General features: G+C 52.2%; 1 protein-coding gene across 2 annotated transcripts in view; it reads left to right on the forward strand.

The window, feature by feature from the left end:
- Slc1a7 (solute carrier family 1 member 7) overlaps nt 1–22,500 on the forward strand; it is a 44,878-nt gene that overhangs the window by 10,611 nt on the left and 11,767 nt on the right. The window contains exons 3-4 of one of the 2 annotated variants that reach the window (XM_005353536.2): nt 5,311–5,325; nt 13,930–14,157. In XM_005353536.2, the coding sequence (XP_005353593.1) occupies nt 5,311–5,325; nt 13,930–14,157 (243 nt within the window). Of the gene's footprint in view, nt 1–5,310; nt 5,326–13,926; nt 14,158–22,500 lie in introns of both variants that reach the window. The other variant, XM_005353535.2, reaches the window with a different exon arrangement.

The raw sequence follows: 22,500 nt of genomic DNA on the forward strand, positions 1-22,500 counted from the left end.
CTCCTCCCTTCAGAAGCCTTCCCTGACTCCTCAAGCCACACCAAGTATTGCTGCACCCTTTCATGCAAGCTTTCATCATCACTGCGGCAAAACTCCCAAGAAAATCGACTTGAGGAAGGAAAGGATTTTCCCTCACCATTCCAGAGTTCTTGGTCCGTGGTCACTGGGCCCGAGGTGAGCAGAGCATCATGGGAGGGAGCATGTGTAGATAAGAGCTGCTTACCTGTGGCACCTGAACAACAGAGGGAGAGTAGAGGAGGAGCTGTCATCCCTATGTCATCAAGAGCACACCACCAGTGACCTGTTCCAACACCCCAGTAAGCTAAGGACCCATCACTGAGTGAGCTCAGAGCTTCTGACCTCCTTCCCAAAGATCCCCACCCCCCAAACAGTGCTGCACTGGGACTAAACCTTCAATACATGAGCGTGGAGAGACCCATCAAATAAAAAACTGTAACCACCTAAATCTCAGCACCTCCGAGAACAGAGCACCCCGATTCTCCTATGTTCCCACAGGCTGTTAACCAACTGCCTGATGTCTCTGCCATGGATGATCCGCAGAATCTGAAGTTAGGTTCACCAACTAGAGATTTTACACAGCACTGAGCATCCCCCCACTCTCTGCTGTCAGTAAATGGCCCCTGCAGCTGCCTAGCACGATGGCTCTTTCCTTGCCCAAGACAGCTTGAGCCGACTATCTCCCCGTAGAACGTAGAATACGGGCACGGAGCTCTGTCTTCCTCATCTGAACCCATAGGCCCCCTGCTGGTCCCCACACAGCCATCTCTCCCCCGACCCAAGGCCAGAGCAGTCTGAGGAAGCCTCATCTCTTGTCTTATCATTGCCAGTCCTGTGAGCCTTTGGTCCCTGATCAGACCAGACCCTTGCCTAGCTTGGGGCCTCTACACACGCTGGTCCTTCTGCCTGGTGTCCTCCTCTGTCTCTCTAAAGCATAGACCCCCTCCAACCAACCCTCCCCACCATCCTTGCTAGATCCATTCTGCTCTCCCTCCCCCAGGACACTTACTGTTCCTTGTTATTCCGTGTGTGTTCACTTGTTGGCTTGTCCCTTTATCTTCCCAAGGGCTGCAATCTTAGAATACTTGTCTAATGAGTCAGCGGCTCTACCATCGGCACTCCTGCGCATGCCTGCTGGGTGCCCAGCCGTGATGGGTACTGCAGACTCAGAACTTAGTCTCTGAACTCAAGTTGCTCGCAGACTTTAGGTACAGCTGGCCAGGGAAACACAGTTCCCCAGCAGCTAGGGAATGAGACAGGCTTCCTTCTGGGTGGCTTTGGGTCCCTTTGCTGTGCCTCTACTGTCCTTGTTGCCTGAGTGGTTAGTCAGGACATAGACAGCACACACAGCAGACCCTGTAGTCATGTTGGATTTCCCACCCTGCCCTTGTCACTTGGCTCAAGAAAATCCCATTTGGAAGTCCATGGCCTTATGCATAGTTCTGCCCCCTATCATATGGCCTGGGGTAAGCACCCTTCCCCAGTCTGTGATCCCGGGGACAGGTGTCTATCTATCTGTCCAGCCCTCCAGCTCCTTACTCTCTCCACTAGACCAGAACCCTCCTCCTGGCTGGGACTGGAATGCTGTCTTAACTTGAGAAAAGCCCGTATGTTCATGTTTCCTTTGTTTATTATATAGTTAGAAGTGGTGCAGAGCAAGCTTGCCACCGAGAAATGGACATGCTCTAACATTTCCTACCAACAGAGAATTAAACCTTTGTGTGTGTGTGGGGGGGGAATGACATATTGCTTTTTTGATTTTTTTTTTCTTGGTCTAGAGCTCAAAGCCAGGGTCTCACAAAAGCTAAACAAGTTGTTACCACTGAGCCACATTCCAACTCCAAAATGATGTCTTTCTGATTTCCTAAGCCTCTTAGCCCTGAGCCTGCCTTCTTTAATTCTTAAACAAGACTGTGGTCTTGTTTTTACCATTTACCACTGTCCCCTGAGCCATCAGCCTGAGCTGGCATTCCTGCCCTGTGCACTACTCAGGTATGGGCACCATTCAGGTGGTTGCAGGCACAGTGAGTCAGATGCCAGGCTTAGCCTGAACTAAACTCCACCAGAACTAACAAGGGACTCGAGGCAGTGTGAGTGTTCCAGTCTTGGTGTCAACCACCGTTAGTCCCTGAGCCATCTTACTGGCCCTAGGTGGGCGTGGGAACCTGAGCAGCATCTGCAAGATGGGACAATCACCTGTTCACGGGGCTGCTGGGAGAAGGTGTAAGATCAGGCACAGCCTTGTGCGTGACGGGCATTGTATATTTATCACTAACTTATTAAAGAGTCTCCGAAGCCTAGGTATTTCACAAAGCCTCTACCTCCCTTCCTGCTGTCAGGGGTCATAGCACCGACATCACACACAGCACCTCCCCTGGGAAGTTCTCTTTGACACTGACACAGCCCATTCACACCTTTCTGAACCTCCCAAGTGGCACACCCACGTCTCCCGGGTCTCATCATGATTCCGTCACAGCACCCTGAACCACTCTTCTTCATGCTTCATGAATTCTCAGAGCTATTGCTTTTTGTTTCCCTCTGCTCTCATGGTCCTACATTCAGCAACCTCCACCAGCGCCCCACCCCTGGGGAACGGTAGGTTGCAAATCGACCAACTTCTCTGGAAGCTGGGAGAGCACACTGGGGTCTTCAGCCTCCTTTGTGTGTTATTTCCAAAGTCCAAGCCTGACTAGGTCCCTCATCTCTGTGTCTCACATGGTCCCAGTGTAGGGTCAGCTGGGCCTCTTCTCATCTGGGCACGCTCCTGTGGAAAAACCCACTTCCAAGCTTCCTCAAGCTATGGGTAGAAAAAGTTGGTTCCCTGCAGCTATTGGCCTGAGGGCCCAGCTTCTATTGTTTTTGTTTGCTTGTTTGCATGGTGTGTGTGTGTGTGTGTGTGTGTGTGTGTGTGTGTGTGTGTGATTATTGCTTTGAGACATGTTCTTCTCTAGTTCAAGCTGACTTCAAATTTAATACACGACCCAGGGTGACTTTGAACTTCTGACCCTTTTGCTTCCACTTTCTATGCACTGAGATGATCGGCCTTTGCCACCTCACCAAGCACTGGGGATTAAACCCAGAGCTTCGGACATGCTAGGCTGGCACTCTCCAACTGAGGCACAAACAACCCCAAGGGTCAGCTTCTTGATGGCTGCCCTCTGTCCTCAGCCACCTGCAACCCCTGGCTTCCTGCGCCCTTCACAGATGGTTCACAACTTGGCTTCAGCTTTCTCAAGACTGGGCAGAAGACCCCCCTCTCATCCTCCAAGGCAAAGTCACATATGATATGCCCATGCATGGTATATGTTATATGGTCATGAGTGTTATATCCCATGCCCATACATGTTATAAGTTACATGGTCATGAGTGTTATAGCCCATGCTCATGCATGTTATATGTTATATGGTCATGTCTGTTACATCCCATGCTCATGCGTGTTATATGTTATATGGTCATGTCTGTTACATCCCATGCTCATGCGTGTTATATGTTATATGGTCATGGATGTGTTACAGCCCATCACTTTTGTCACGCTTGTTAGGAACGGGTCACACTCAGGCGAGAGGACTGACGGCACAGGGCCAGGGCCCTGGAGTATCCACATTTTTCATCTTCTCCTCCAGCTTCCTTCTTTATCTTCTAGAGCAGCTGAGTCGTGGCCTTTGTGTTTCAAAGTCACCTCCACTCAAGCTGTCCCTGCAGTGAGGCCAGATTGGGTGAGGCTGTTCAGATTCTGCTCTTCCAGAAATTTCTTCTGAAGTAGTACAGCTGCTTTGCCATAGAGACAGAGCAATACTTGACTCTTGTTGCCCAGTCAGGCTCTGGGACATAGAGGTACCTAATCATAATAACGCCCACCATTAGTAAAGAGGCATGGGGAAGCGGTGGGGGGCAGAGATCCGGACAAGTTTCATGGCCAGCATTAGAACTGAGTCCTGAGGGAGGTTAAGAGTTGTCTTTTATTTATATTGTTATTCACGATTATTTTGGAGGCAGGTTGCATGAATCCCACGCTAGCCTCAAACTTGTGATCCTCCTGACTCTACCTCCCAAATGCTGGGATTCCAGGTGTCTTGCTTTGTTATTGTTGTTAAAATGTTTGTCCTTCCTCCTCATGGCGAATTCACCAGCTCCACGGTACGGCCCTCGGGTAATTGGTTCAGAAGCCCGGCATGGCCCAGGGTAGCTCAGGTCAGTCCACTGACACTGGCAAGAGGTGACCAAACACCTAGGAGCCAATGCATTCCTCTGTAGACGTGAACACACGATGGGGGGACGGGGGCGGGGGGGAGATGGGACAGAGACCTCTGGCCAGAGTGTTTCCCGTGGAGGCTCACTGTGTGTCGCGATCACCTTGTGGTTAATATGTTTGCTGGTGGGACAATTTGGTTACTTAATTGTACAACCAGAGTGTCTCCAGGCTTTCTGTGTTCTGTGTCTAAGGTGCCACTTAATTCTGCTATAGGCCTATCTTGCATGTATTTATCTGGAGTGAATTCAATTCTGTGTTTCCCGAAGTCAGGAGCTCCCCCTTTGATGTGTTTGCTCTTCCAACCCCCCTCCCTCACTGAAGTGGCTCTCCAAGGGGACCTCCCTCTGCTCCCAGCAATCTCCACTTTCCTGAGTCCCTCCAAACCCCAGCAGTTCTGCCCTCCTGGCGCCCCTGAGGCCTAGAGAGGGGTTATTCTTGGTGATGTCCACGTGCATGCTGACTGCCGTATCTGACGCTTATCCAATGAAAGAGCAAGACTGGAGCCTTGCCCAGAGAACCTCAGCAGAGCTAGACCACAATAGCAAGTTTAGTCGGGGTTGGTTTGTGCCTTATTTACTGACTGGAAAACCCAGTTCAGGCTGAAACCCAGGGTCTTGCTCTTGAGACCTCCTCCACTCCAGAGGCTAAGGTCAGCTTCTGTCACTCTGTAGAAGCTCCAGGTATCTCAGAGGGGTTGTAGGGCTGGCTAGCCATTAGCACTGAGGCTCTGGGTCTTTCTGCGTAGTGTCTCCATGAATTGCAGGACCTATGAAGTACAGAAGACATATGTCCCTGCTCCAGCCTCAGAGATACTGCCACCTCTTCCATAAGTCACCCCTGAGTGCTCATTCTTCATGTCCCCAGGCTCCTCAGCTTGCCCTAAGATTAGCACCCTAGGGTTGAGCCTCAGTTTCCTTTCCCTTCCCCAGTTCTCCCGAGAACCTTTGCTGCCAGCTGACTTCGTAGGCTCCCTGGTGTACACTGCCACTAACTTCAGTGACAAGGAGCAGGGTTCAGAGCTTTAGTCTTTCCTTGCAGAGGGTCCTTGAGCCTCTATTGCAAAATGGTGCATCTATCTACAAGTCTATAGCTAGTCCATTAGCCACGAAGGGTCCCCCTTCCCCTGGGCCGCAAGCCCTTTCTTGCCTCACATCTGCCACTGGGGAGATTTTTCCCCAAGTGAAACTGGCAACAAGGGGAGCTCCCCCCCCCACCACCGGAAAGCCCATCTTTATTACTGAGTGTTGGCACCTCATACAAAGTTGAAAATTTCTGCATCACATGACAATGGTGTCTGGTGGGCAGAATCTGCTACAGCATGACCCTTAATTTATGTTGGGTTCTCACCCAAGAGCAGTATGTAGGTGGACGTCATGTAGTTTGCTGTTCTCAGTTCTCCTCTGTAGTTCTACCCATCCCTGGTTCCTTTCACGTACGCCCCTGGGACCCAGAAGCCTTCTTTTTCCACTTTTTCCCAATAAGGATGCTTGTTGCTGTAATATCCTCTTCCTTTAGAATTCACAGACCAACAGAAAAAGAAAAAAAAAACCCCACAGCTTTCTGTTCCTTTAAGTTCTTGGAGAATACCTTCCTGTTTCTTCCACGAAAACAAATCTGCCTCCTGCTTGTTTTGGTTTTCATTCAACAAATCATCCTAGGAGTTTCCACTCTGTGCCCGTGCCTTGGGGCTCTTCCACTCTTCCACTGGGGGCTGCAGCTGGGCCCTTTCCCGTCACCGGTTCCTGCAGTGCTCCGACACACACACTGGGGCATTTCTGCACCTGGGGCTCTAGAGTTACCTCAAGTTAAGTTGTTTCCAGCATTCCTGGCCTATGCCATAAAACAGACCCAGCAAATGTGCAAACTTCCAAGGCAGATGGGTGTGTGTATGTGGCCCATTGTGGCTCTACTAGGGCTGAAACTTGGGATGTTAACGGTGCCTTGCTCTCACATGTCCACAGACAAGAGCAGCACAAAAACTGGGGGTGGTTAGTTCAGCATCTGGATCCAGCCAGAGCCTCCAATTCTTCCCTTGTTTTTTTTTCCCCAAATCTTCCTCTCCCCTCCTCCAGTTTCTCAAACTAGACATTCAAGGAAGCCGAAGCCATGTGTTTGTGATTCACCGAGCCTGAGCACGGCAGAGTGTTTTGTCAGCTCTGCCTCGGAGAGAAGTCATGTGCGTGTGCTTGTGTGGAAGCTTCGTGTGGGTCTGTAGCGAGCGTGGGTGCATTTGTATGCCCACGTATGGATCGTTTCCCTCCCTGTTTCTTGTAAGAATTTTCAACGGATATTTCTCAGAATCAGGAAATCATGTTTGGTCAGGAGTCTCCCCGCCCGTTCTCCCCCTGGCTGAGGCACTCTACTTTGGCAGGCTACTCCTCACACCCACGTTCTGACTCCTTGGAGATGGGCCTGGGCCAAGCAGTCTTGAAGTCTGGTTTGGGAGCCAGAATGCAGAGCACTTTCCCTGGGCTCTGCGGAACAGAATGCAGGCCTGAGGTGGCCACAGCCTCCAAGTGTCAAAGTTGGTATGGCCTGAACTTCTGGACTCAGCCCTGAAGTCAACTTAGCCTTTCTGTGAAGGGTGCTGCTGTTCCTTCAGTGGAAGCTGGGAGCCTTTCTTGGCCCTCTTGTCTTGTTAGCTGAGCTTCTTGCTGATCAAAAGAGGAAACAGCCCAGCTGGGGTCTGTGCTAGGGCAGACCTTCAGCCTAGAGATTCAGAAAGACTTCGTCTGTCTCAGATGCCCTGGTCTTGCTGTTTCCACTTTCACTTCCTGCTCACCTTCCCAGGATCTCTTGGGCAGGATCTCCAGGAAGGTGGATCCAGCTCCCTAGGGGGCTCTCAACTGCTTTTGATCTCTCTTGGTCACAGTGGTGACTCAGAGATTTGTGTCATTACGCTGCAGGTCTTACTACCTACTAAACAAGGTCCTTGAGGACCACAAGCCCTCGTTCATTTCTGAGACCCCAGGTACTCAGAGCAAGTGCCTACCCTGGTTGGTGTGGTAACACATATACAGGGCTGGGGAGGTAGGTGGTTTCAAAAGAGTTCCTGTCATCCTCCGGCAGAAACTCTCTGTGCCCAGCAGAGCCTCATTCAGACAGGCCCAACCTGAGCCTGGGGACAGACACTGTGACTCCAACTGGAGGAATGTAAGGAGACGTGCTTCCGAGAGCACAGGGCCTTCCCTTCTCTCGGATTGGTCCTTGTAGACACAGCCTGATTTTGCTTCACCTGGCAGGTGTGTCTAAGAAGTCACTACTCATGGTGGAGATTGTGCCCTCCTATGCTTGGCCTTCTGTGCCACGTAAGAGAGACCGCTCTACGGGAGCCCACCTGGGAATCAGAGAGGTCTGGTCTGTGTGGCTGCAAAAGGCAGCTGTGTCCAAAGGTGATTCTCTCCTCTGAAGGTAGATTTCATCCTGGCTCTGGGAAAAGTACTTCCTAAAGGACAAACCAACCAGTCCATGTGGCTGCTGCCCCGGAGTGGTGTAAGCAGAGGCTCCGGGGATCTCTGCACTTTGGAGGGAGTGCTGGGACCAGATGGCCCATATTTTAGTGAACTGGCATCAAGGCGTCCTGCCTCGAGTCCTAGATGGAATTGTCTGGGGGAGAAGGGGTGTGGCAGAGCCATCTGGGAAGTGGAACCAGGCGCTAACGTGGCACTTGCTGTCAGATTGTGCCTGTCATCTGCAGGGGGCATGGTTAGGAAGACTGATGGGAGACCCCCTCACGCATGGCCTGCACCCCTTCTCACACACACACCTCCTCGCCCGCCTGGTAGACTGCCTATAGTCTGAGAAGTCAACTAAGGTCAGAGCCCAGGACCCAGCTCAGGGACCCAGGTTTCTTCCTGTTGCTCAGGTCTGCGGGTAGCAGGAGCTGTGTATGCCTGGATGTTGTGCTGGACCCCTGAACACCCACTGTGTGATTTCAGGAAGTTGGTTGTAGTGTCCCAGAGAGGTTCACTGCAGGGCGGGACGGCTCTGACGGAAGTTGCTACAGGCATTGAGCTGAGGACCTATAGCTCCCTATCAGCCCCAGAATCCCAGTCTGCTGACCTCCAGGCTCTGGGGTTCTTGCCCCAGAACCCCAGTTGCTTCCACTAGAGCGTTTGTCTCTTTTACTGCCTCTCAATCCCAGTTGCTGTCTGAGGGACACAGCACCCTCCCTGTCCCTTTCCCAGTCTGTGGCAGCCTCGATCCCTCAGGCTAACGGCCCCAAGTCCCAGGTACTCATCAGGGTACCAGCAAGCAAACTGCCAACATCCCCTTCCCCATGCCACTACAGCAGCTCAGCTCTCTTCCCAGCCACCTCAGTGTTCCCACTGTCCGGTGCTCCGAGCCAAATGCAGCCCAGGACTTGTCTGCGTTCGGTTTCATCGCGTCAGATTTGGCCCGTGATTCTAGCTTGCTGGGGTCCTTCATCCAACACGTCAGCTGTTCCTTCCAGCTTGTTGTCGTCTGCAAATCTGATTCACATGCTGTCGGCGGCCTTGGCCAAGCCATTGATAAAAATGACTAGAAAGGAGAGGGCTGAAAGCAGAGCCTGAAGACCCTGTCTGTTGTCTGCAACTGTTGTTCAACTCCATATGGTTACTGACACCCTCTCTGGTCCCTGCAGTTCTAGTGCCAAGAGCCTCTACGTCCAAAACACACAGTGCTGGGGAACTCGCCTCAGCCTGGCTAGGGGACCAGAGTTAGCTCAGCTGACCAGGTCTCAGGGAACCTGCATGGGTTACTCAGAGTCACCAGAACCCCAAGCCATCCTTCCAGTCTGGTCCAGAGTATCCCCACGTTTAACATCTCACATCAGCAAACCGACACTCAGGTCTAGCCAGGCCCTGGGCTCTGTGGACCTAGACGCAAGCCAGACTGAGGCCTACGCTGGGAGGGATCCAGAAAACCCAGTGCTTGTTAAATAGTTTATGCTGGTATCAAACTCTCTGTTCTCCTGCCTTGATCCCACATATAAAGATTATAGACCTAGTCTGTGTCCCTCATTTTCTGCTCCTCCACTGCCACCCTGTGCTAGACTCAGGGTCTGGTCTTAGGGAACCTTCAACAAACTGAGAGGCACAGGGTACCTCGTAGAGAAGATGGCTGAGGTGGCCACTGTCAAGGACACGATGTCTGGGATGACCTTGTTACAGTGGAGAGGAAGCAGGGAGTGGTGGAGAGGAGGTGGCTGGAGCAGGCGAGGAGACAGGAAGGCCAGCCCCAAATGGCCTTCTCTTGTATGGGCAGGGCACTCACCGCCTAAGGTCAGGCACTCTACAGGAGCTGCTCAGTTATCTTTTGGCAATGGGGTTCACAGTGCCGACCTAGACGTTGATGTGGAAGCCAGGTGAGGTGCTTAGGTGGCCCTCCTCTTCATCAGGAGCCTGGCGGTCAAGGCCTTCCTTCCCCCACTCCTGCAGATTGAAACGGGCTGGGAGTCAGGCCAGCTCCCTACCATCTCGATAAGCTAATGTTTGTAATCACTTCAATCTCTTGATCCACAATCCCTGGGCACTCAGGAGTGAACCAGATGGCCTGAGAGGGAGGTGTGGGCCTCTGGGCTCCCACCCTCCTGGGGACCTTTTACTGACCTTAGGTACTCCTAAGAGCAGCCAGCTAAGCCTAGACTGGGACAGACAACACAGCTATTGTCCCCACCCTAAGTTAGGAGGACTAGCTGAGGTCATCTCTATGGAATCCACGACTCCATCTGTAAGCCTTGGTCTAGCAGCCCAACAGCTGTCAGCTGGACTCTATTTGGTTACTTCCTTATCGGCAGGCTCACTACCACAAATCTATAGGCTATAACTATGGACAAGTAAGAGCTCTGAGAACTGAACTGAGACAGGATCACATGGGCTGGTTCACATGACAGTCATCTTCCCTAACTGGGCCTTAGACCAGGACCTGACCTATTACCAAGAAACACTGGAGGGGTCAGGAACCCCTATTCCAGTCTTGATTCTAGAACTTACTTCTTGAGTAGCCTGGCCTCTCTCCAGCCTGAGCTCCATTGTCCTTATGTGCAGCTGCCCCCGACTGCCCAATATGACAGCCCCTAGCCCAGCAAGTGCCTGAAGTGCAGCCAGTGCATAAATACTGATTCACCCACTAATTTTAATTAAAATGTAAAGCCTGAGCAGCATAAAAATTTCACATGGATTATGCGTGGCAGTGGTTGGATATCCTGGGTTAAAGTATTATTAAACAGACTCCATAGTTCCTTTTAAGTTTTTTTTATTGGAGCTAGAGCTTCACTATGTGGCCGACTTTGCCTCTCTGAACTTTTCTAAACTGACTAAGGGGCTCAGGGGCACAGACCTATAATTCTAGCGCTTGGAAGGTGGAGAAAGGGGATTGCGGGGTTTAAGGCCAGTCTCTCAAAATTAAAAAAAAAAAAAGATAACTATTAGCAAATCTAAATGACAAATAGGTCCGACCTGGGGACTCCTCAGGGTGCCACTGACTTACAAGGCTGTTGAGCCGTGGAATGAGGCAGACAGTCAAGTCTTTGGGGAGAGGAAAAGCTCCTGGCACACTGTAGCTCCCGTGGCTGTCAGGCAGAACGGCTGGGGCTGTGCCTTCAACCACACAAGACATGCTTGTTCTGGACATAAGAGAGAACCTGGAGAAACAGGAAAAACAACAACAACAACAAAAATGCCAGTGGCCCCTCCCCCTCCACAGTCTGCTGCTCTCTTTACTCAGTTAGATGCATGAGCGAGCCAGCCAGCAAGCCATCGAGCAAGCGAGCATCCACAAGGCTTAACACCCTCCCAAGTTCCAAAGCAGAGGTTCTCAGCCTGTGGGTCACAACCCCTTTGGGCCAAAAAACCTTTTCACAGGGATTGTATATCAGATAGCTTTCATATCAGATGTTTATATTATGATTCCTAACAGTAGCAAAATTACACTTACGAAGTAGCAATGAAAATAATTTTATGGTTGGAGTCACCGCAGCATGAGGAACTGGATTAAAGGGTCAGCATCAGGGAGGTTGAGAACCACTGTCCTAAACTCTCAGTTCTAAAGGAACTACCCAGCAGGAGAACCCCAAATACCAAATGGTAGACATTTCCACCCCATTCCGGTGCTCACCTGTTTAAGGAGTGCGCTGCTCTCACCCAGGGTCTGTGTTCTCCTGGCACTCTCCTGCCAGTCTTGGTGGTCACTGCCTGCCTGGGGAGCTGTCTATTCTCTTGGCTCTCATCAGGTCTTTTCAGACAATGGTGCTCTCTGGGGTGGGGCCACAGTGCCCTCAAGCTCCGACTACATTTGCATTTCCCCTCTGCCTCCCACAGCTAGATGCCCATGTTGGTACCACCTCTCTGGGCCCCTTCCTCAGGAGCCGTGGTCCTAAGGAGATCTGATTTTTATCATACCCCATCCACAGTCCTTCGAGCTATAAGTCTGGGCTGCAAGTCAGAGAGGGGTCTGTTTCCCGAGATGCCCTGGGCTCCCTGAAGCTGAAGCTCCTTTCCACTTCACGTTTCATTAGGATAGTCTTTCCAGGGGTGGGTCTGTCCCTGATGGTGGCTGCCCAGCACAGCTAGACACAAACATCTTTTTATCTTAAGGTCCAAAATGTTGCCTCTGCCCATTTCGGTGGCTTCAGGGCATTCACAGCTTATCTCGGAACCTTCAATCCTGTCTCCCTAGGCAGAAACTGTTAAGACACAGAACCTGGGAAGCAATGGCTGCTCCCTCTCCTCAGCTCCCCTTGGTGCCCCGGAGTCCCATTGGCTCACCATTCAAGGCCACCTACCACACCTCACACAGACCCCCAAGCTACCTTCCTGAGCAGCCCAGTGTCCCCACACTTTAAAATCTCCTGTTGCCTTCTGCCAGCCACTCGGTTGGCCCCATCTCTAAATCCTCCCCATGTTGGAGGAAATGGCTCCAATGTCGCCGCCTCCAAGAAGCCCTTCCCTACTGTCTTAGCTGGTGCTCTCTCTCCCTAATAGAAATCACCCTCCATTGTCACCTTCTTTATTGTACAGCTCTGTGTCCCCTTGTGTCCTGGTGTTCTTGTAAGCCATTTCCCTGCTTCCTGCCAGAGTAACAGGGACAGAATCCAGACACTAAATCAGATGGGCCCACAGCTGGCCTGAGGTCTGGTCCAGCAGGACACTAGTGTGGGTGAATTGGGGCCGATCCTCTCTCAAGGTCTGGCTTCCCTACGGCCCACAGCAGGTGGGCTTCACCACAGTTTTGCTGAGGGAAGGCAGAGGTAATCTTTCTTGGATAATGGTCCCAGAGCCTCGTTTCCTCTGCTGACAATCCCATTACTGGCCTTTGCGATTTATGCCTGAGACCAACCCTAAGCCCATCACTAACATATGGCGTCCTGGCAGAGGAGGAGAAATGAGATTGTGAACCCCTTCCTTCCTTCCTTCCTTCCTTCCTTCCTTCCTTCCTTCCTTCCTTCCTTCCTTCCTTCCTCCCTCCCTCCCTCCCTCCCTGCTTGCCTGCCTGCCTGCCTGCCTGCCTGCCAGTCATGGAGCCATATTCTGGGCCTACTCCCAGGTTTGTTCATCTACCTTGTGTCCCCAGCCTATCCTGTCAGGGGCACCTTATAACAACTCAAAGAAATAGGGTGGGTACAGAAGAAAGCACAGGGACCAGGAGAGAAGGCTAGGCATCATGAGAGGCCTCCAGGAGGAGGGACCTTTGCCCTGGCTTACTGGGAGGGACAGTCCATGCCCACAGCCAAGCAGAGCTGCCCAGGTCTCAGGGATAGGCCCTGTTCTACGGGGTGGGCGCTAGCTGCTGCTGGCTATCAGGCTGACTCGGAGGAGAGTATGAGGAATAGGACGGATTATCTGCTCTTGTTTACATGATTAAAACCAGACAAATACTTCCTTTATCTGAAAGAACGAAAGGGCTTTGGAGGAAAATCCTTTTGGCAGTGGAACAAAGTGCAGACATTTCCATAATTAATCTCTCGACTCCCTCCCCCAAAGCAGAGACACCTTCAGCACTGGCCAGGCAAGGGGATGGTCTGGATCAGGTGCACTCTGGAGGATACGCCTCTGTGTCCTCATGTGGAGAGGGGGATCTGGGACCCCTCGATGGAAGGAAGACTGCCTTGTTAGCAGTCGCTTGGCCGGCCTGCAGGCTAGGTTCCTGTCTCTCTCTCACTCATTAGCTCCTTCAGGAAGTCTGTAGTGGCCACCCACTCCTGTCAGCCGGTGCTATGGGCATTGGGGACCCACAGAGAAGTCAGACCTGTCCCTTTCATGGGCACTCAGTCTTGTGATTGCATTAGGCAGCTAAGTACACTGTGACAACCAGGTCATGAGAGAAGAGACTGAGGGAGCCCCAGGACAGGCCCCTACCATTGGCCGTGTGAAAGGACTTTGCTGTAGAAGTGACATGGCCTGGTCCTGTCTCGTGAGGAGTCGGGCAAGTAAAAGGGGCTTCTGTGAGGCGTCGTGCAGAGGGAACAGCATACCTAAGGATCTAGAGGTGTCATGGACTGGAGACCCTGGTTTCAGAGAGTGAGAACAGAGCAAGGGAGGTTAGGAGCCTCGTGACCAGAAGTCCCAGAGGGAGACTTCCTGAAGCGCATCGTGGCACAGGGTTCAGTGGAGAGAGACCCCAGTGAGCACACCAGAGTCTATGGCCAAAGTCTTGTGCCTCTCATGAACCTGATCCACCTTACCTTCCAGCTTGATGTCCGGCCTTGCCTCCCTGGATGCCAAGACCTCCAGCCGCCTGGGCATCCTCACTGTGGCGTACTACCTGTGGACAACCTTTCTGGCTGTTGTCGTGGGCATCATCATGGTCTCCGTTATCCACCCTGGCGGTGCGGCACAGAAAGAGATGACCGAGCAAAGTGGGAAGCCAGTAATGAGCTCAGCTGATGCCCTGCTGGACCTTGTCCGGTAATGCTCCATCCATATGCTCTTGGAAGCCCCAGGCCTGGCACAGGTCCCCTGAGTGGCCTCCAGAGGGTTCACAGAGTATGGGACTCAGGTCAGCTCTTTATTACATGTGGCAACATGGAGTAAGATGAGCCTTGTGACCCTCAAGTACACGGACATGGGTGGTGAACACTCTCTGTCCCCTGCCCTCGGGCTGCCTGCTAGGTTCTGCTCTGCCACCTCCATGGGGTTGGGGGCAGGTGAGGGAACACCAGGCTGAGAAGGGCTATGAGCTGACTGATCCCACAGCTGTTGCGCCACCCAGCCTGCAAGGCAGGAGGCCAGTAGTTATGATCCCTCCTTTCCTCTATTGGCCCCTTTGCCCTAAATGAGAAAACAAGACCCAAAGAAGCCGTGTGGCTTTCCCAGTCTATCTAGCAGGGAGGTGAGGCACCAGGACTCCATCCAGGCTGCCTGGCACTCAGGACAGTGCCTTTGTGAAGCCACTTCAGCTCCATGGACCTGAGCCTGCTCCCTGCCTGTCAATTACCCTCCTGGCCCTCGCCAGTGCCAGCTCTGGGCCCAGGCCTGGATCAGGAGGCTCAGCCTCCACCCTGCCCTACTCTAAAGGAGTCGCTCTCTCAGGAGACAGAGACCATAGCATGCAGGCCCACTTTTAAAGGCCACAGTAAGCAAGTTCGACTTATTTCTGCAGCGGTGATGATCCAGCCCAGGGTCTTCTGCATGTTGGGCAAATGCTCTGCTGTTGAACACAGCCCCTGCCCAAATCATAACTTTCAAATACAGGAGTGGCATAGTTCAATGTAGAAGGCTCCCCCTGGCCACCAGAGAGGCTATGGACCAGAGTCAGGCAGGGCAGAAGAGGAAGGGAGGACTGGGATGGCACAGGGTGATGGTCATTGGGTGGGATTGGGAAGACTGGCATGGTTAGCAGGAGCATCATCAGGAGTCGGGAGCATGAGAGAGAGTAAGGGTGGGCAAGCAGGGTGCTGCTGGCTGTGGCCCAAGCACCTGAGTGGATAATGTGTGGTATCCAAGCCAGAGGAAAATTCTGGAGCAGGCACAAACCTGCCACAGGAGAATCTGAATCTCCTGGGTAGATCCAAGCTGAAGACGGAGAATTTGAAGTTAAGGAAAAGCAAGTGGCCCTGAGGATAGAGGGCTTAGCTCAGGACATAGGAGTGTGTCAGTGCTGGACAGGCCCTGCACACACATCATACTGGAAATGACCCGTGTCTCAGGGTTTTATTGCTGTGAAGAGACACCATGACTACAGCAACTCTTATAAAGGAAAACAGTCAACTGGGCTGGCTTACGGTTTCAGAGGTTTAGTCCATTATCATCATGGTGGGAAGTATTGTGGCATGCAGGCAGACATGGTGCTGGCAAGGTAACAGAATTTTAGATCTGGATGGACAGAGAGCAGGAAGAGAGAGTGACACAGGGCCTGGTTTATGCTTCTAAAACCTCAGAGTCCACCCCCAGTGACACACTTCCTCCAATTAGGCCACACCCACTCCAACAAGGCCACACCTACTCCAACAAGGCCACATGTCCTAATCCTTTCAAATAATGCCACTCCCTATGAGCCTATGGGGGCCATTTTCATTCAAACTACCACAGCCTGGTAGACTCCACGGCTGACTTGCTGCATGGGTTCCTCTCACCTTCTAATCAGTCTAAGACATAAGTCCTGGCCTATCTAATACCAAAACCCCAGATTCATCAATTTGACACAAACCCAGTGCTCTCCTTACAGATCTGTTTCTGGTTTGGGGAGCTGCAGTGGGAAGTTTCTGACTTGTCTGCCCGGCCTACTCCGCTCTAATAGGAAGGTACACAGGAGCCCACTTTCCTAGGCATGAGTGGACTGCTGTAGACATTCCCTGGCTGTTTTCCTTCCAGTATGTCCACAGGTTCTAGCCCTCCTAGCATTGGGCTCCCTGCTAAAATGATCCTTGTTTCATCTGAGCACACTCACAATGCTCTCTCCACTCAAGATCTCTGCTCAACCCCTAAGCCTTGTTACCCTCTTGGTTAGGTCCATTCTGTAAGACCACGGAAAGTATATTTATATCATCATGGAAAGCTGACCCGTGGAAAGTATATTTATCTTTGCTGGAAGTGCAAGCCTTCCTTTCCCAAGGTCTTTGGAGATGAGTCAGGCACAAGTCTCTCCATTCCTCAAATCCTGGGGGACACAGCTGGGTCTCTGAGTGTTTCTCGTGGATCAGTGCTAGAGAGGAAGATTCTTTCCTCTGCCCTGGGACCCGATGAGAGAGCATCTCTTGCTCTCTGGAGGAACACTGATCCTGTGTGTCAGTCAGTTGCAGCTGTGTAACAAACACCCTGCACGGATGGGCTTGAAATGTCAAACTGGAGTCTGCAGTCAGCTGGAAGGGCCTGCAGATTCAGACTGAGCCCAGTCAGGGTCTACAGGAGGTTAGTGGTCTGGATACAGGGGGGCTGGGATGGCTTGGCAGAGACAGTTCTGTAGGCTGCTTGTTGTCAGTGCTTCAAGGCCAGCCCTTTTTTCTCAGAACAGTGACATTCCTTACTGTGAGGAGAAGCTGGCCTGGGCATTTTCTTACCATGAAGTTGAGGAGCTGGAAGTGAAGCACGAAGCTCTTGTAAGCCAGGTGATGAGACATCCCACACCATGGCTTTGAATGTCCCAAGACACCAGTGATGTCTACTTTTGGTTCAACCAATAAACCTCTAGTGTGAACTCCTGGTTCTAACACACACTTGTCTACAATATCTCCAAGCTAACATGTCTGAGGAAAAGACCTCAGCCCCGTCCACCTCCCTCCACACCCTCCGCTCTCCCACCCCCTTATCCCTCCACACCCTCCGCTCTCCCACCCCCTTATCCCTCCACACCGCTCAGTCTCCCACCCACATCCACTCCTCTGTTAGCTCTCCCTTCAGACCCAGGCTCAGACTGTGCCATGCTTGCCATTCTCACCACCACCTTCCATTTGAGTGTCCAGTGCGCTCCCCTGCTTTCTCTCTGCTCCAATCTGATGACTTCTCAGCACAGCAGCTCAGTAACCCATGCCTCGGTGTCCATGGCTCACTATAGGCCGTCCCCTCGGTGTCCATGGCTCACTATAGGCCATCCCCTCAGTGTCCGTGGCTCACTACAGGCTGTCCCCTCGGTGTCCATGGCTCACTATAGGCTGTCCCCTCGGTGTCCATGGCTCACTATAGGCCGTCCCCTCAATGTCCATGGCTCACTCACAAACTGTCCCCTCAGTGTCCATGGCTCACTCACAAACTGTCCCCTCAGTGCCCGTGGCTCATTCACAAACTGTCCCCTCGGTGCCCGTGGCTCACCCACAAACTGTCCCCTCAGTGCCCATGGCTCACTCACAAACTGTCTCCTCGGTGCCCGTGGCTCACCTATAAACTGTCCCCTCGGTGCCAGTGGCTCACCCATAAACTGTCCCCTCGGTGCCCGTGGCTCACCCACAAACTGTCCCCTCGGTGTCTGTGGCTCACCCACAAACTGTCCCCTCGGTGCCCGTGGCTCACCCATAAACTGTCCCCTCGGTACCCATGGCTCACCTACAAACTGTCCCCTCAGTGCCCGTGGCTCACCCATAAACTGTCCCCTCAGTGTCCATGACTCACTACAGGCTGTCCCCTTGGTGCCTGTGGCTCACTACAGGCCGTCCCCTCGGTGCCCGTGGCTCACCCACAAACTGTCCCCTCGGTGCCCGTGGCTCACCCAAAAACTGTCCCCTCGGTGCCCGTGGCTCACCCACAAACTGTCCCCTCAGTGTCCATGGCTCACTACATGTGGTCTCCTTGGTGCCCATAGCTGGCTTACAAGCTGTTCGCGTGGTCTCTGTGGTCTCTGTGGCTTGCAGCCGTCACAACACCTCACACAGAGCCTCAGGGCTCCACTCCTCTCCTGACTCTAGCCACACCAGCCTCAACCAACCTTGTCCCATCCTGTGTGTCCTGTCTTCCTGCTGTCCCGCCTCTCTGCCTGGCCTTTTCTGGCCAGTGAGAGTGACTCTATTCTGCACATTGCTGGGGACTCTGCTCTGGGCCAACTCCCTGCTGTGAAGTTCTTTTTATCTTCCCTTGGCTGAGTCTTTCTGCCGGGGCTGTCTCACTACCTGACACAGTTACATCCTCAGATTTCTTTATTTCTTCCTGTCACCCTCCCCGCCCCTGGTGGTGACAGTTTGTCACAGGCCTGTCCTGGAGCCTAGACAAGCATGTAGCTCATAGCCGATGTCTCATGTACAAGGTTGTCACACCGACCGAGCACTTGGGGCTTAAGTCTCCAGAGGAGCCTCTGCCATTCAGGAGAAGCATGTGCCCAGGAGCCCAGAGGACTTGGTCCTTGGCAAATCTGTGGGCTGCCTAGAGCCAACAGGGGCAGGAGGAGACGAGGGAGAGTAGGTGTCCTGGAGGCCAAGGAAAGCAGGATTTTGAGAAGCCTCCTCCTAAGAGCTGTTGTTTCTAGGATTATGCTCCTGTGATCCATCATTCCTCGGACCCTATGATTCCAGACAGCTTTTCCACAGGATGGCAAGAGCAGCTGATGTGTGGCAAGCCCAGCCCTCCCCACTCGCCTTCCCCTGCTGAGGGCTGCCAGGCTCTGGGTCCCACACTTGTGTTAGAGTCAGATGTTCCAGCGTTCGTCTGTTCCTGGTGGCTTCTCCCGTGGTGAAGTCAGTCCTTCTGCCCTGAGGCTCTGGAGAGCAGTGTGGCTGGGTACCACCGACACTACATCTTTGTGGGATAGGGGTGGGGGTTTGTAGGGAAGGGGACATGCTTCCTGGGTGCTGAACCACCACCTTCGATACGCGAGGTCTTACCTCCTTTCCCGCCCACCAGAAGCCACCGTGACCTTGAGTAGGCAGGTCTCTTTCCAGGGTCCCCTCTGCTCTATAACCGCACACACAAGGCCTGCAGCCAGCAAGCACAAGCTTCTGGGGATGAGTAATGGGGCGACATTGGCAGAAATCAACCTCAAACACTGTAAATGCCAGGTCTGGGTTGGCTTTCAGACCTCAAACATGGAATGCCGGGCCTGGGGTGGAGCTCAGTGACAGGGTACAGGTATCTAGGTTTAATGAGGTTCTAGGTTTAATCCCTACCACCAGAAATAAGAACTGGAGAAGTTGGAAAGGGTGAACTGGAGCAGAGAGGGTAGGCAGGAGGCACAGGATGTCCGGCGAGGCAGCCCACCTTCAAGTCTCAGGGTGAGACACTGTGCCCAGAACTGGAGGAACAAATATGAGTGCCCCCATCAGGACCAACCACCATCCCCAAAAGTCAGAGGAGGATGCCCCCATCAGGACCAACCACCATCCCCAAAAGTCAGAGGAGGAAGGCACACGGACACCGCTCTCTGGAACTCTGGGAGGAAATGAGGGGCCCAGAGCAGGCATCTGCTAATCGCTGCTGTCAGAACGAGAACATGTGTGACCAGGATGGAGACCCTGGGGACCTGGGGACACAAGTGACAGCTTGAAAAGTCAGAAAGACAAAAGACTAGTCACACAGAGACACAGCCCTGGGGCTCGCCGCTAAAAAGGCGAAGATGTGTGCTCGTGTCTCAAAGATGATTTCAGATTACTGCAGACCGTGTCCCTGGCTGAACTGCCAAGTCATTAATTCATTTCCCAGGGCTCCAAGTCAGTGCCCTGACGTTGGCTCCCGGTGCGGCCTCTGGACGTCTGAGCAGAGTGCTAATCAGAGCTGGCTGGTCCTTTTTCCACCTTATTAAAACACCACAGAGATTAAGTAATAACTTGGCTCCATTTGGGGCTCCCCGTTAGCATCCCAAAGGCTGGATGAACCTCACAGGGGCTACTCTTGAAAAGGAGCAATTCCCACCTTCGGGCCTTGGTGGGGGTCACAGGTTGGGAGTGTGGAACCATCAGCAGATAGGATGGCAGCCTCGGCAGGGAGCCCAGGCCAGCTGCTGGGAGTTGCAGGTGTGGTAGTTCATATCCTCAGCCACATTCTGTCTATGCTTTAGGTAGCTGCTACCAGGCACAGGCCTCATGGGATAAAGAAGGGGTTTTTCTTTAAGAGTTCAAAACCAACAGAAAATGGGCATTTCTCCAACTAACAGTCAAAAGTACGCATTTGTTTTTGTTTTGTTGGTGGCAGTGGTGGTGATGGTGCTGTTTTATTTTTTTGTTATTTCTACTGTTGTTTGTTTTGTTTCCTGAGACAGGGGTTCTCTGTGTAGACTTGGCTGTCCTGGAACTCACTCTGTAGACCAGGCTGGCCTCTAATTCATAGAGATCTACCTGCCTCTGCTGCCCAATTGCTGAGATTAAAGGCGTGCACCACCACCACCACCTGAAAGTACAGGTCTTAACTGAGTCTGTCAGTTGACCAAGATGAGCCTGCACTGGCTGCTTGTTAAGAGAGTCCCAAGGCCCCGGGGGCTTCGCTGAGGGAAAGCTTTTTCTTAGAAGTGGACCGTTCCTTATGCCCAGGATCTCAACTTGGCCGCCTGTGTACTTGGTTGTGTTTAGCTCCTGGATCTCATCATCAGTATGTCTCATGGTCCAAGAAGGCAGTTCAAGCTCCAGCTGTTTCATCTGTATTCCTGGAAGAATGAAGAAAATTGGAGGAAAGGACACAAGGCTTCTAGACCAGTGGTTCTCAACCTGTGGATCACAATTATTCCTTTGGCAAAACTCTATCTCTAAAAAAATTTTATTACGATGCACGACAGTAGCAAAATGACAGTTACGAAGTAGCAATGAAATAATTTTATGGTTGGATATCACCACAACATGAGGAACTGGATTAGAGGGTCACAGCGTTTGGAAGGTTGAGAGCCCCTGTCCTAGACCAAAGCCATTCTTTAGGGATGGGCTTTAGTGACTTCCTCTCTAAGATGGAATTGGGGTTTGACGGATAGGCCCCATGGGTCTGTCACCCTAACAGGCCTACGTAAGCAAGGAAGGAGAACACGCCCGCGTGGCAGCTAGCCCGCTCTGCCATGGCCCACCTTGCAAAGTGACCTCAAGCTAAAAGAGTCTCGAAGAAATGTACGCACTTGGCTTTTTAGTTCTTCCTGGGCTAGAGTCTTTAAGGCTGACCACCTTCTAAGTTCCTTGAGCCTCCTGGGGTCTTGACCAAGATTTTCACACTGTTAGGCAATCAGTGCAATCTGATGGCAAACATTAGCTTCCAACCCAAAGGGATCCCAGCTCCTGACCTCTGCTTCTCCCCTCCCTGGTGACAAAACTGAGACCCCTGGGGGACGGGTGAATGACTGTAGGTCACAGAAGGCTCCCTGCCAGCCTCTGCCTCCTCCTCTGGCCAGATGTGTCTATGAAGCCTGAATCTTAAAAACACTGCAGCCTCCGCTTCTGGCCACAGCCGCTGGGGAGGAGGCTTAGGAAACGAAGCACACTCATGTCCACGTGCGCAGCTTCACTCATGTGTGAGCTGAATCTGCAAAGAGGAGAATTGCCAAGCAAGTGAGTGAGGGCGAGCCAGGGAGACAGTGTGGGGTGGCAGGGGCGGGGCAGGGACAGTATCACAGCCATCACAGCCCATTCCGGGGAAACCTGAATGAGAGGCTGTTAGCATCTCCAGCCTGTAACCTTCCTAGAAGGGGTCTGGAGGGCAGAGGTGGGGGTGTCTTGATAAATCACTTAGAGAAAGGTCCCTGCAGGAACCACCTGAAGGCACCCACTTCCCTCACCTCCCCAGAGTGTGCGCTACCATTGTACAGAACTTTCTAAAAGATGGTTTTGGCGATTTGCGTATCTTCTCTTGTAAAGTGAATTGCTGGGTATATCTTCCTGTCTTCGTCTATTGAAGTGTTACTGTCTTGTGACCCGTTTGTTTAAGCAGCAAATATTTTCAGAGTGCCTACTATGTGTTGGGCTCTCTTCCAGAGACAAAGCAGAAAAAAAGAACAAATGCCCTGCCCTCTCGGGATCTGAGATCTCGTGAGAGGGGACAGCTGGTGAAGATGAAGACAGAGGGATTATTGAAAACATTTTAAGTTCCAGATGATAACTTTGGCCAGTGAGATGCCCCACCTTATCTAGCATTTATTTTATAATTTCATTTGCATTGTAACCTTAGGAGGTATCTTGTTTATTCCCCAGATTGTCATTTTGGTATAATTTTTAGATTTTCAGCAGAGAAAGAAATCCTACCTACCCTCACCAGTGACCCAGACGTTAACATCTTCTGTAAACTAAGGAGTGGAACTGGGCCACCTTGAACTACACTATAGACCTGGTCTGCTCGGTCTTTTGGGCAGGGGTTCAGGCAGCTCAGACAGGATTTGAACTTATTAGATACCTGAGGGTGTGTGAACTCCTGATCTTCTTGCTT

This window comes from Microtus ochrogaster, chromosome 10 (assembly GCF_000317375.1).
Source record: "Microtus ochrogaster isolate Prairie Vole_2 chromosome 10, MicOch1.0, whole genome shotgun sequence".
Classification (NCBI taxonomy): Eukaryota; Metazoa; Chordata; class Mammalia; order Rodentia; family Cricetidae; genus Microtus; species Microtus ochrogaster.